Raw genomic sequence first — 15,770 nt, 5'->3', positions numbered from 1 at the left:
CCCTTCCTTCTGCATCTGTCTCCCTCATCTGTCACTCTGTCTTCCTCACTCTGTGCTCTCCTCGTTGCCCTGCCAACTAGTTCTTGTTTGCAAAGGTTTTCTGCACTCACGTCCCTGGCTGGTTCCTCCAGGGGCCCATTTATTCTTCCTTAGCAGCCAATTTCACAAGGCCCTGTTTGCTGCACTCTGATAATTAAGCACCAGTGGCCCAAGAGGGGTCATAGGCAGTGCTCAGTGCTGTAATCACCTTGATTACAGGAGGGAGGCAGGTGTGCACTGAGGGGGAGAAAGGCAAAAGGGGGAGAGAGGGGGAAAGAGGGAGTGGGAGACAGAAACCACAGGTACTTCCTCTTCAGACCCTTCTCAGAAAGGAGCCAAGCCATATGCCACTATCATCAATAATAGTTATGAACTAAACTTGTTGAAACACATTGACAAATAGAATCACTTTCATCCACGTCTGCCCCTGTTTAGCGGCGTGTCCTTAGATTGGACACTGACCCACCTTAGGACTCAGTTTCCCGATTATAAAATGATGGGCTCAGAACAAGTAGTTAACAAAAAGCTTTAGCTCAAACATTCTGTTTAAGTAAATTAAAGCCACTGAACTTTTTAACGGTAAGCTTACTATTGCTTTTTTAAATGTCCGAGCAGAGGTTCAGAATTGCCATGAAGGAATGGGGCTGCAGGGAAATAAAGGAAACATTGGTTAGGTGTCCTGTTGATTGGGGGGCTGGCTGCTCACTGACTTCTTTCTTTCCCATTAAAGTGCTGACTGTACATGAGGAAGGGGAATCAAGCAATGTAGGTCGGTCTGAAATAAAACAAAGTCATCTCCCACCCACCCGTTCACGCCCAATCACGTTTCCCAGTGAACCACTCTGGGCTTTTGATTTTTCAGTTATTTTGCTGATTGCCATCATCACTTTTTATCACTTTATATCCTAATACCCATTTTTCTGTTTCCTGAGTTATCTTCTTTGAGTATACTGTTGACTCCCAGTATAGTCGAAGAGGAACTATTGTCTTCAGACACACCTCCCAATTTTGTTTGATTATATTATTTCTAGATTGTCAAGGTTTAGAATAATCAGTTTTTAATGCTTTGTCTGTAGCTTGCTTCTGAACATTTAACCTCCAGAAAAGCATATAAAGTATAATGATCATATAAATATCTTTCACTATGGAACCAATAAAAACATATTTAAAAAAGAAAAGGAAATATCATCTTATGTCACTGATTCTTGCTACTCCAAAAAGAATAGTCTACATATCAAAAATGGGTAAACTTTTAATTTCTATCAGATTTATTCACTTCTAATTCATGCTCAGATTGCTACTCTTTCTTCTACCTACGTGATCCTTTTTCTTATATCTTTTCCTCTTGACTGATTCCTTGTGTCTTTTGTTGTTGTTGCTGTTGATTTTATATTTGTTACACACAGAAAACCTTTGAGGTTTTCTATATCTGAAAATATTTTCTATTCCCTCACACTGTGGATTAATCATTTTGGATTAATTTTATAGCAGCCTATAAAATTGGAATGGTTAGCATTCAGTTTCTTGAATTATAAAATGATAGAATTATTAGGATGCATGGATCCATTTCTAATCATTAATCTTTTATTTTAGCTTCTTTATTACCAATTAAAAAAAATGATCTCTTAATTATGTGGATTTATTTATTTTTATTCTTGGCAAAGCATTTTTGTAGAGGGCTTATGGGTGCTATATACCCTGAGTTTTTTCATGTTGAAAATGTGAATCGCACCTTCTGGATTTAATTTTCTTTTGGTCACAATTATTGCTTTTTCTAAATTCTGTAATCATTGTTCCATTGTTTTCCAAATGACTGTGACTATGGAGAAGTCTAATGCTAGCCTGACTTTCTTACACTTTTAAGGTGATTCATTTCGCCTGGGTGCCCAAGGAATTTCTTTTCTCTAAACCCAAAACCTTGACCAGAATATATTTCCATGTTACTATTACTATATGAAATTTTCCTATGACCACAGTGTATTTTTTCTTTTAACAAATTCAGGTTTTTTCAGGGGACTTTCTTTTAGTATACCTTTGAGTGATTTTTCTATTCCATTTTTCTATGTCTGAAGTACCTTTATGCTGTTTTGTTTTAATCTGTCTTCCCTGCCTATTAGCTTCTTTCTGATTGTAGAAATCAGTATGCCTTTTTAAAATCTGCATTCATTATGATAATCTCAAGCTTTTCTATTAATAGCATAATTTTAAATTGCCTATTATAAAATATTTCATGAATATAGAAATAGAGGTGAGTATAAATATAAGGTGTAAAGAATACTAAACAAATAAACACATTTATATACACACCCAGTTTAAGATCAAGCAAGCAGTTTACTATTGAAAACATTTGAACTTTTTTATAAAATGAATTATGTTATATTTTCTTCAGCAGCCTGCTTCCTCCCTCACCCCACAGCTTAAAATTCTGCTTGTTAAATTAATTTATGTTAACACATATATCTCCAGTCCTTTCTTTCTCACTGTTGAATAGTATTCAGGGTTACCGCCATTTATTCATTCGTTTCACTGTCACTAGTTACTTCATTTTATTTTAAAATTTCATTTTATAACTACCAATATTTTTAAAAATTTTAGGACAGGTTATCTTCTATATGTGTTCAAAATTTTGTCTAGAATGTATATTTCTAGGAGGTGATATTTTTAAGCCATAGAATTAAGGATATTGTTAGCTCTAGTATGCCAAATGCTTTTGTAAAATTATTATATATAATTTGAGTGTAATATATTATTTTCTTCGATATTGTGTATTATTCTATAACTAGAGGCCTGATCACCTCTAACTGCTCCCCTACCAGCCTGATCATCACTAACTACTCCTTTGCTGGTCTGATTGCCCCTAACCGCCTCTGCCTCACCCCACACTGGGACCCAGGATTCCCTCCTCTGGCCAGTCACAGGCACCTGGGACCCGAGCTTCCCTCCTTCTGGCCGGCCGCAGGCACCCAGAACCTGGGCTGGCTTTGCCCGGTCCAGCCACAACCACAGGGGACCGTGGGCAGGTGGCTTTGCCTGGGTCGCAGCCACAGGTGCCTGGGACTGCAGGGTGGGCGGCTTGTCCCTCTCCCAGGCCGCAGGCACAGCCGCTGGTGCCCGGGACTGCAGGGACCATAGGGCATGCAGATTGTTCCTCTTCCAGGCCATAGGTGCAGGCGCAGCCACTGGTGCCTGGGACCACGGGGCAGGTGGCTTGTCCCTCTCCCAGGCCACAGCCTGGCTGGTCCCCATTCCTCTCTCATGAGCTCATTTGTGCCTGGATGGTCCCTATTCCTCTCTCACAAACTCATTTGTTCCTGGCTGGTCCCCATTCCTCTCTCCCCAGTGTTAAGTGGCTGAGCCCTCATGGTGTGATGGCATGAGAGTGTGAAGACCATTTGCATATTAGCTTTTTATTATACAGGATTATGTTGCTTTGCTTCTTGATTTGTTTCCTTGGGTCTGAAATCTCTCTTTTAAATCTCATTCTAATGATTTATCATCTTGTCTTTAAATTCTTCTTCCATTTAATCTATATTCTCTTTAACTTATATATTCCTTTGTTCTTTTTCATTTGATTTGGTCCTTGAAATAACACTGTGAAACAGGTAATATTTTTATTCTCATTTTATAGGAGAAAAAAATGGATTTCCAAGAAATTATGTGTCTAGGCCACAGTCTTACAGCTAGTGAGTCCAGGACTCACAACCAGCACCTAAGTATTCCACCTTTAAACTCTTGCTGTTTCTACTGCTTTAAGAGAAAATATAATTGAGGGCTACATTGTGTAGTATGGCCTCTAAGACTAATTAAGCTTCCAAACTGAGCAGGCAAAGATAACCAACACTTACATAACACGTGTAACTCAATGAAAATCCTCCCCAATAAGATAAGAACAGCAGGATACCAGGTGACATTATCCCTGACCTATCTTGGAAGTTATTGTGATAGTATAAGGAGGAATTCTACTGCTACTACCAGAGAGGAGAGAGAGAGAGAGAGAGAGAGAGAAAGAGAGAGAGAGAGAGAGAGAGAGAGAGAGAGAGAGTTAAGCAGCTGATAACAAGTGACAGGACTATTGAAACAGGCTTTTGAAACCCCATGTAATACCAAGGAAACAGGATGGAAACAAGAATATGACATGGGTTTTCTTGTACCTTGATGGTGTCTTGGGAGAAGAGCCTTTATTTGGAATCTCCCTCTATCCTCAACGCCCTCTGTCCTGAAGAACCAGGTCACACAGTGACAACCGGTGCAACAATGAATACGATGGCGGACGGAGCCTTCTGATGCATAAGGGCCTCTTCCAGCACTTGGAGGGAGAGACCAGAGTGCCCCTTTTCCTGGAAAGGACAGTGGCACTGAGTTTCCATTTTGGAAGAAAGGTATAGGAAGTGACATAAATGATCTCTACTGAGAATGATGTAAACCAAGGGTGAAGGACAGCAAGACCAACTAAAAAACTATTATATGTTTTATCTCTGAAATTGGCTGCTCTTGTGTCTTAAAGCTGGTTGAGTTTAGTTCCTACTTTCAACTGTCTGTCAAGAAATTATATTCAAACATAGGAATATCCAATAACTATTTTCATTGTTTCCTAAAGGTTGTTCTATGGGAGACCCATAAATTTTCAATGAAAAAAAAAACTGCAAAATATTCAAATAAGTTTGGATGTATTTTATTTAACCATGTCAACAATATGGTCTAAAACATATTACAGAAAAAAATATTATTTTTATATTAATTAATAAATATGTAATTGCCAAATATATATTTCTATAAACAGAGATGCACTAAAATGCTGCTAGGGAATATACCCTGACCACATCTGGGTGGTGGGAATACAAGTGAATTGCATTTTCATATTTTTACTCATTTTCATTTCTTTTTTTTAGTGAACAATATTTTTAAGAAATTTAACATGACAACAATAACTTTAATACTTAGCCCTTAATATGCTTTATGTCACATAGGCCTAAGAAGTAGGCACTGCTATTATTATTGTAGTTATATAAATGCTAGTTTTAAATTCCAGATTTAAAGCTATGAGGAACTGGACAAGCTGGTTCAGGCAGAAAAGAAAAAGTGGAAATGAGACATATCTGGAAGGCAGAAATATGGAAACTAATTGTCTGTGGGAAGCAACTATGTATGCCTCCAGGATACTGAAGCTTATAGTATTAGTGACAAAAACAGAATCAAGGAAATCCAAGATCATATAAAGATTTTAATGAAATTTAAAGGAATGGTTACTTTTCAAGAAGAAGCTGGGGTTGGCTCTTTTGATAATTGAGGAGGTGGCAAAGCACACTGGTAGAAATGTTTGGTGCTGGCCGGAACTCCGGAGAGAGAGCAACCTAAAGATGTAGTGTGGGCAGCCATCCACGGTGGAGTCTTTTTGAGAATTGCTCATGTGAATGGGCTCTCCTGCCAGGTCTCTATACAACCCCAAGAACTTGACCAACGTGTGGAATGATGATAGAATGGAATTCCAAGAGTCCTTGTGCATGGATGAATGTTGACAAAGGATGACATTTTCAAATAGTTTTCTTTATTGTTTTTCCTTAGAGATTCCTTGATTTCTTTTTTTTTTAAATAAAAGTAGAAATGACATTTAATAAGGTTACACCCTAGAAGATAGGATTTGAGGTGAAAGATACCCTAGCCACATGAAGATGTGATCAGAAATTGAGAATTGAGTCATGGTAAATTCATGGTATACTGCATGGAGGGTGAGGAAAGGGATCAAGGTAGGAAAATACAAAATGAAGGTCTCTGACTATGTATAAATACAATGAGCAAAGATGTAAGAGTCTTGGGGTCTCAAAGAACCCCAACTTAAAAAGAAATGTGCTGTATATTATGCTGGCACGTGTAAGGTATTTATTAGGAAATATTTTTTTCAGGCAGTAAAAAGACATAAATATAATCATACAATCACCTTGTCAAATTGGGCATTAGGAAGACCTATTTTAGAAAGATAATAAATTCCCTTCTCTTCAAGGCCCCTCTTTTAAGTGAGTTCAAAGTTATTAAATAATATATAGAGGGCATCAAAGAAAAATGAGTACATAACTGTAAAATGTACTTCTAAAGACAGGTTAATGAGTATGGCATTATTTTTGGAATCAATAGATCAAGAGATAACTTAATAAGGATCAAGATAATTAATTTGGGCAAGGTTATCATACAGAATTTTTTGGCATCTTTATTGCAGGCAGAAAAATGGGAAATAAGCTGAAACCATTAGTAAAGAGTAATCCCCAAAAGTACCTGTGCATATACAGGGTGGGGCCAAAATAGGTTTATAGTTGCGTCTACAGAGTTTATTCCTTATTATTATTTATTATTTTATTATTTATTTGTATCACAACTGTAAATCTACGTTTGCCATTCCCTGTATACACACACATACACAGATCACACATACTTACACATATAAATATACAGTGTTTGTATAAAGAGTGTGGAAGGGTATGTGTCAAACTCTTAATAGTTATTATTTGTATGTGGTACGATTATAGGTGTTTTTATTTGTCCTATATCTGAATTTTCTCACTTATCTATATTCAACATTAAATATTTGTGCAATAAGGAAAAACACCTGCCCCAGCCGGGTGGCTCAGTTGTTTGAAGCATCATCCCATACAACAAAAGGGTCAGGATGCCTGCCTAGGCTGTGGGTTCCATCCCAGGTTAGGGTGGTATGACAGGCATCCAATCAATGTATCTCTCTCATATTGACGTCTCTCTCTCTTTCTCTCTCCCTCCCACTTTCTCTAAAACTAAATTAACATAGTCTCAGGTGAGATTTAAAAAAAAAACCTGTTTGAAGTGTTTATAGAAAAAAAGATATGTCACTTCCCTCTCATCCCTATCACACTGTCAACCCCTAACCTATGAAACTTGTTTTTTATAAGATTCTATATAACAATAATACTGCTACTCTCTTTTATCTTTTTCAGATACTAGTGAAAAATAACCATCTTTCAGACAAGATCATTGTTCTGCCAGGGATAATTGAAGAAATCTCACTTCCCGAGGCTGTAGATGTGATCATTTCTGAACCAATGGGATACATGCTGTTCAATGAAAGGATGCTGGAGAGCTATCTTCATTCCAAAAAATGGCTGAAAGCTAATGGTGAGTTGGCCAATCCTGGTTTAGAAAATAGGCTAACTTGCCTGTAAAATCTGCCAAGAATCCTGTCAAAAATTTCCCCCATTCAATTCTGACAGAAAGGAGAGAACATTGCCGTTGCGCCAATTCTTTTATTTTCTCATCTTATTCCATAACACATGAGATAGTCTCCAACCGACCGGACGTTGATGGCAGTGTGCTGCACAGGATTCAATACAGTATAGGTGACCAGCTCAGAGTTATGTTTTCTTGTCCTGGTTCTATCACATTCTTCCTTAAGGGACTTGGCCTAATACTCGACTGTTTGACTTTGATTTCTTCACCTATATGGTTAAAAATAACCTCTAAAGCCCTATGAAGTGTTTGCTTTCTGTAATGTAATAAACTCTCTGGGGTCTGTTAGTTCTTTCTAACATACTCTTTTTTTTTTACTGCTTATATTTTCCCCTATGATCACTACTTATAATCAAGATAAAAATATATAAAGTCCAATAATTTTTGTGCTTACTAAGTGTCTGCATGCACTAATCAATTTGCATGATTTTGTAAAAACCTTACAAAGTGTGAATGACTGTTGGTTCTTTCTAACATACTCTTTTTTTTTACTGCTTATATTTTCCCCTATGATCACTACTTATAATCAAGATAAAAATATATAAAGTCCAATAATTTTTGTGCTTACTAAGTGTCTGCATGCACTAATCAATTTGCATGATTTTGTAAAAACCTTACAAAGTGTGAATGATGGAGGTTTTTAACTTCTTGGAAGGGTTAATGTTGAGGTTCTTGTGATTTTATATTTCTACCCCGGGGGCATTTGGCAACATTTGGAAACAATTTGGGTTTCATGACTGAAGGCGGGGCCACTACTGGCATCCAATGGGAGAAGCCAGGGATGCTGCTAAACACCCTGCAGAGTACAGTACAGCCTCTATGCATCCAAGCGGCATCCCCCTAAAATGCCAGTAGTGCCAAGATTGAGACCTGGCTCAGGGAGATAGACTTGAAAAGTCCTGGCACAATGAGGAAAACAACCGAACAAGGGCACACCTTTAATCAGTGACAGAAAGACCCTTATACATGCTGTCTACAAGAGATACACTTCAGATTAAACTGAAAGTAAAGGAATGGAAAGAGATAGTTCATGAACATGAAAACAAACAAGCAAAAAAAAAAAAAAAAAAAAGCTGGGGTAGCAATACTTACACCAGACAAAATAGACTTTAAAACAAAGGCCATAATAAGAGACAAAGAAGGGCCTAGCAATTCTATTTCTGGGTATTTAACCAAAGAAACCCAAAATTCTAAATCTAAAAGACATATACATCCATATGTTTATGGCAGTATTACTTGTAATAGCCAAGATATGGAAGCAATCTAAGTGTCCATCAGTGGAAGAATGGGTGAAGAAGAAGTTGTGCATATAGTATATAATGGAATATGACTCAAGCATAAAAAAGGATGAAATCTTGCCATCTGCAACATGGAATGACCTAGAGGGTATTTTGCTGAGTAAATAAGTCAGACAGAGGAGGGGAAATACTATGTAATATCACTTATATATGAATCTATAAAACAAAATAAATGAACAAACAGAATAAAAACAGACTCGTAGATGCAAAGAACATTTTGATGGTTGCCAGATAGGTGAGAAATTGGGGAAAAGGTGAAGGGACTAAGAAGTACAAGTTGGTAGTTACAGAGCAGTCATGGGGATATAAAGTACAACATAGGGAATATAGTCAGTAATATCATAATAACTATATGGTGTCAGATGGGTAGTAGATTTATCAGGGCAATCCAATTAATAAGTTATACAATGTCTAATCTCTGGGTTGTATACATGAAACCCCTAATATAATATTGTATATCAACTGTAATTGAAAAAAATTATTTAAAGTTTTTTTTAAAAAGTGACAGAGCAGGTATTTGACCCCAGGTCTGTCTGACCTGCATCCCACACTCACAAATCCTGTACACACACTGACTTTCTACTCTTCACCAGAGAGAGTGGAAGGAATTCTAACAACCCATATTTTTCAAATAAGATGTAGAAGGTAACTGAATTGCAGCTTCTTACCTTAATTTTACTTATTCTAAATTGCTCCCTATTTTGATATCCAAGGAAGACAAAATAGGGGATAAAAGTACAACTCATACTTAACCAAGTGACACAGTATATGCATACAAATAAAGCTTGAGACTCATCCATACATGTTTTCAAAATTTAGGGATTCAGAAATATGCACTTGAAAAAACCTCATGTGAAAAAATAACTAAATAAACTTAGGAAAGGATACCCGACGTCAAGAACTTCACTAGTGTTCCTGTTGTAAAACAGCCCAGGTTGAACTTGGAAGCCTTGTGTCCACGCGATAAAATGGGACTGTGGGAGAGAAAGGAAAGGAGCAAAGCTGCTTGGATTTCCTCTTCAGTGCCCCCCAGGGAAGAATTTTTATACTTCTTTTCTGGAGAATTTTTCAAATGGTGAGGTGCTTTTGTGTGATGAGATTTTACACATAGTTAATTAACGTGCAACTGATTGAGTCTCTCTAAGCTGAATATTTCCCCAGGTAGTTGAAGTGGATATGAAATTTTATATTGGGCTATATATTTTTAACTAGACAAGTACAAATAAATGCTGATTTTACCAGCTTTTTACCCTGGGTGTTCCTGAGGGAAGAATGATTGCATTTTTCCCTAATTATTTTGATTTCCTATCAAAATAAGACATAGTTTACAACATCAAATAATAATAAAAGGCTTATAATGAAAAATAAGAACCCTCTGCCACATCTCCTCCTATGCCGAGACTGCTACCTGAAGGCTGTCCTTTTCAACTCTATTCTCTGTTTCTTCTGTTATTTACAACGTTTATATGTAAAGTTATCCTATTGCTATTCTTGTCACTCTGTGGTTGAGAAGTTAGCTTTCCTACATATCAGCTCTCTCCCTTCTTGATACACCCTCCCTTCCCCCATCCTCTCAATATATTTATACAGGTCCTCAATACCTTATCCTAACCTTTGGGGCTAGATATGCTTCAGAATTCAGAATCTGGAGGACTTTGGAAAGGTAACACACTCATATACCATGTATTACTTAATGCCTCCAGTCAGATATGAGGCGACACTCCATAATGAAACACATTATATGTATCTCTGCTACAAAACATATGAATATGGATGCCAAGTGAGATAAATATAGACTATAAATCAACTCACATCAGTTCAGGTCAGGTTTTGACATCAAATGATGTTGCAAACTTACAAAAATCTGTTGCTTTGCAGAGCAGAGCTTTTTAAAATTCAGAATTTAATATAAAGAAATATGGACCTAGCTCAGCCGGTGTGGCTCATTGGTTGAGCATCTACTTAGGAACCAGGAGGTCATGGTTTGATTCCCGGTCAGGGCACATGCCAGGGTTGTGAGCTCGATCTCCAGTAGGGAGCATGCAGGAGGCAGCCAATCAGTGATGCTCTCTCATCTTTAATGTTTCTGTCTCTTTCTCCCTCTCCTTCCTCTCTAAAATCAATAAAAATATATTTTTTAAAAAAGGAAACGTGGACCTAGGTAATTATTTGGTTAAATGAGTAATCAATGTGTTTATATTACTGTCGCAATGTAAATAGTGTGCAGTGCCAAATCAGATGATATAGTGGATGCGTATGGATTATACATTTTCTCATGCAATCTTTTGCTTTTCCTGGAGCTAATTGCCTTTTATTTTCATTGGCTTAGTTTTCTATATACTCATTACTAATTTTTTCCATGTTCCAAGAGGTCTGACAGATCCTATCAGTATTTATTCTATGAAGCCTTCCTCCTGGGGCCCTCTGTCCTCTACCAGTCCTATTACATGGCTACCACACTTTGACTTTCTCTCCCCATTCTTGTGTCTTACACCATCATTTCCACAAAAAATATTCTTTAAACAGGTTCTGGAGAAAGGAAATGTTAGAAGTTACTTTTTCTTGAGTCCATGGGTTATCATATTGCTGGTTAGAGAATTTTAACTTGAAAACAATTTTTTTTTTCAGTATTTTCAAGGCGCCTTTTTCTGGTTTCTGGTTTCTAATATTGCTATTGAGAAGTCCAATGCCATTCTGACTCCTGATGCTTTAGAGTGGCATACTTTTCCCCTGCGGACACTTTTAGTATCTTGTTTTTATTTCTAGTCTTCTTAGTACGAACTCTTAAAGTTTTTGTGCTGGACATGTAGTGAGTACTTTGAATCAGAAGACATTTTCTTTAATTCTTGGAATTTTTAAATATTTCACCATTGATGATTTCCTCTCCTCCATTTTTATCCGATATCTTTGGAATTCCTATTAGGCTTGGGCTCAGAACATCCTTCTCTGAAGCTTCCCAAGTTTACATATTACTTTTCTAAGGTTGTTTAATAGCCGTCTATCTTGAAATTGAAAACCCCCCACGCAATCATTGTTTGACACCAACGCATGAGATTTAGAAGGTGATATAGGAATGATGTTACAATCATGTTTTTTCTCTACCTCTGACAATGCCCTAAATAAAACAATCTGTTTTATTTTAATAGACTTTGAGTTAAAGTATGGGGCCATTGACTATCGAAGGGCATTCCATCCCTGGATTTTGTCCTTCTACTTATTAGCTCTGAGATTGCGGCTGAGACACTTAAATTTCCCTGTTCCTTATTTTTCCTCATTTATGAAATAGGCATAATAATAAAACCTACTTTAATATTGTTATGAGGATTAAATGAATTAAAACATAGAAAACCCAGAAAAAAAGCTCATTGCAAAGTTAACCAAATCAAGACATTTTAGGTATTATTATTATTATTAGCTTTGTGGCAGCATCTCCAGTCTCTTAGGCAGTCCTCATTTTTGAAATAGTGTTAATAGTTCATCTGTCTTTCATGTGCAGTTTAATAAATAACTATTAAAAAGGGTCTCCCTAAAAATACAAGAATAATAATGCTGATCACCAAGTCTACCTGCTCAGAAAGGTCTTATTTCAGACATGCTAGTCTAGGTGTTTGCTTGCCAGCCAAAGAATCTGCCTTTCTCCTGGTGACTATAGATGTCAGAACAAAATACAAGCGTGGGTGTACCAGCATGGAGGATGGTGGGTGAGCGTGCATATAAGCGTAGATTCCAGTAGCACCTAAAAAGATAGTCAATATGATTATAGACGGACAAGTCTGAGAAGGGAAATAAAAATACGATAGAATGATGAAATGTTTATTATTTTCAAAGCCAACTTTCTTTTATAATGAATAAGAGAGAAAAATTAAATAAAGGAAGTGCCCAGAATTCAAAGCAGAATACATACAGAAAAGAACAAAGCCACTAGCTAGGAAGGCAAATAAGCCAGGTTGAATATCTCACCTAGGACTGTATAAGCTTTTAGCAGCACATAGCTTAGGGACTTGATTTGGTATTCTTTCTTATATCCCCTCTGATCTTCTGCCTAATTTTCTTATCTTTGCTTTGAGGTGAAATTGTATTTTAGCCTGTTGTGTAATAACTGAACTAGATGAAATAATGGAAATGGTCAAGAAGCAGGTAAGTGGACCGTTCAATCAGAAGGCAGTACGAGTCAACTTTTGGGTCTGTTGTTTTTTGCTCATTAGGAAAGATGTTCCCGACATTCAGTGACATCCACTTGGCACCCTTTTCTGACGACCAGCTCTACATGGAACACTACTCCAGAGCCAACTTTTGGTAATGTTCTCTCTTTCTTTCCTTTTCCTTTAGCAATGGTTCTCAACCTTCCTAATGCCGCAACCCTTTAATACAGTTCCTCATGTTGTGGTGACCTCCAACCATAAAATTATTTTCGTTGCTACTTCATAACTGTAATTTTGCTACTGTTATGAATCGTAATGTAATTATATATGTTTTCCGATGGTCTTAGGTGACCCCTGTGAAAGGGTAGTTCGACCGCCAAAGGGGTCGCAACCCACAGGTTGAGAACTGCTGCTTTATAGTAAAATAGAGTTTCTGAAATGATTGGCATTTGGGGTCATATATTGGGACTGAGGGCTGTCCTCTGCACTGTAGAATGTTTAGCGGCATTTATGGTCTGTATCTACTAGATACCAATAGCATCTTCCTCCAGGGTGACAACCAAAATGTCTCCAGACATTGCCACATGTCCCCTTGGGGGCAAAATCACTCCCCATTGAGAACTAGAATAGACAAATCAGAGAACTGCTTACTAATATCAAACACCCCAAAGGCTACCCATGAGGCTAATATGACATCTTCCCCCTGACTGCTGTAGCTCTTTCTACTTTTCAGCATCCATTTTGTTGGCTCAGGACTATGGCTTCTTTTTTTTAAATATATTTTATTGATTTTTTTTTTTTTTACAGAGAGGAAGGGAGAGAGATAGCCGCAGGCCAACGCTCTGTCCACTGAGCCAAACTGGTCAGGGCAGGACTATGGCTTCTATTAGAACATGCCCTTGTCAGAGAACATCAATCAGTATTCCTCACTGTCAATGGGTTGATTAAAAAATTTGTGGAGTTTTCCAAATTGGCTATTGGCTTTTGTCAGTTCACTTCACCCTCTGAGACTTGGTTGTTTCATTTGAAAAATGAAAACTAACACAAAATTCTTCCTGTTCTAAACCACCATTCCTTCTAGCATTCTTTTCTGAGAACTGGTTTTTATAAAGAGTAAGAGGGGAGGATGATGATACTGGACCCATGGAGGGAGAAACAGAACAAATAGCATCCTAGCGGGAATGTTAGGTGGGTAGGAGGGAGCACCGGCATGTGCCGGCAGATGGAAGAGGATGGATGCTACAATTTAAGCTTTGAGCTCTAGCTGAGGTCAGCAGAGCCCTCCAACAGAGATATCCAAAGTTCATTTCCCAGGTTTGCTCTTTATAATTCTTTCTTTTGGTGAAATGACAGCAAATAGGAAGTGCTTTGGTTTCCTGGGTTACAAATTCTGTGAGAAGTAGGGTGAGAGGGCTACACTTTTCCTTTTCCCCAGTGTTTTCTTGCAAAATAGGCTTTCCTACCACAGACTCATAGCGTTATGTGGCTTCTGCTCAATCTGTAATTCTGAAACTTCAAGCCAGAGACTTTCCAGTGGGGATAAAGAGCCTATTGGTATGTGGAGGGCAATGAAATGGGGGAGACTTTACTTATGATTATTGTTCTGTAAGGCCTACCCTAACTGTTTATATTTTAAATGTGTCCTCCTTATTCAATCTCCATTGAAGAGTTCAGAATTCAAATAAAAGAGTAGATGGGGTGGTTGATTGTCTTGGCATTCCTTGTGTGACCTCCCAACCATACCATCTGTAGGCAGCTTACTACCTTGAGACTATAAATGATAACAGTGGACTGGATAGGCTCCCCATAAGTATATAAACATGCTGCTACTTATTCCATCTAAAAAGAAAAAAAACTTTTTTTATATCTCACTTCCCCAGTCAGCCACCGATCACCCATTTAAGTCCCCTTACAGCAAAATTTCTAAAAAGAGTCATCTTTACTCAGCCATCTCCAACTACTCCCTTCAGTTTTTCTCAAGACGCTCTACCGAAACCACCCTTATCAAGGTCCCCAGTGCCCTGACCTCCACATGGCTAAAGCCAGTGATCAGTTCTCACTTCTCGACTTATTTAACTTGCCAGCATCTGGGCAGAATTATTTATTTGTCCCACATTCTTTTGATTTTTCTCCCTGGTCACTTTCTCAGCCTGTCCTCCTCTGGTTGGTACTTGTCTCCTTAACCCCTTAATGTTGGGGTGCCCCAGGATGAAGTCTTTGGACCTCTTCTCTGTCCACAGTTGTTACGCCCTTGGGCAGTTCACCCATTCCCCAAGTTCACATACCATCTATATACTGATGATTCCCAAGTGTATCTTTCTAGCTCAGACATGTCCTGGGAACTCCAAATTTTTCACCGTCAACTGCCTCCTGTAAATCTCCCTTTGGAGAGACTTACCATGTCTAAAACTCAACTTCTGATCTTCTTCACTCCCACATAAACCTGCTCTACTCATAGTCTTTCTACCCTAATTGCTAAGAAGTTTATCTCCCAATCACTGAGCCCCCAAACCTTAAAGGCCTCTCTTCTTGTACCCCAGAGGAAAACCGTCAAGAAATTATGTTGGCACTGTTTTCAAAATATATCCAGAATCTGACTAATTCTCAATAGGTTCGCTGTTCTCCCTTGATCCCAATACTATCATCTAATCTTGATTACTGCAATAGATTCTTAACCCATCTTTCCCATCATTTCCAAAACCTTCCAGTGGGTTCTCCCCAGTCTGGCTCTTCATTTCCTACTACCATATTCAGTCAGCTCCATCCACACTGGTTTCATGCTCATCCTTAGACATATCAGACATGCTCCTACCGAAGAGCCTTTGCATTTGCTGACCTTTCCATCTGGAATACTTTTCCCTCAATATTAATGGCTACTTCCCTCACCGCCATAAAGTCTTCATTAAATGCCACCTTCACAATAACCCCTACCCTGACCACCCTATTTAAAATAGTGGCCATACACGTTTTCTGCTCTGTGTTTTTTCTCTAACACGTATCACCTCCTAAATGACATAGACTTTCTTTCTTTATCATTGTTTAT

The 15,770-nt window shown here is 37.9% G+C and overlaps 1 protein-coding gene across 1 annotated transcript in view; it reads left to right on the top strand.

Annotated features, from left to right (window-relative positions):
• LOC102763815 (histone-arginine methyltransferase CARM1-like) overlaps positions 1 to 15,770 on the top strand; it is a 131,219-nt gene that overhangs the window by 81,110 nt on the left and 34,339 nt on the right. Inside the window, exons 7-8 of the mRNA XM_006768248.2 lie at positions 6,999 to 7,176; positions 12,791 to 12,881. Coding sequence (XP_006768311.1) covers positions 6,999 to 7,176; positions 12,791 to 12,881 — 269 coding nt within the window. The remainder of the gene's footprint in view (positions 1 to 6,998; positions 7,177 to 12,790; positions 12,882 to 15,770) is intronic.

Source organism: Myotis davidii, unplaced genomic scaffold, assembly GCF_000327345.1.
Source record: "Myotis davidii unplaced genomic scaffold, ASM32734v1 scaffold83, whole genome shotgun sequence".
Taxonomy (NCBI): Eukaryota; Metazoa; Chordata; class Mammalia; order Chiroptera; family Vespertilionidae; genus Myotis; species Myotis davidii.
The sequence above is the reverse complement of the archived record's forward strand: the minus strand, read 5'-3'. Positions and strand labels throughout refer to the sequence as shown.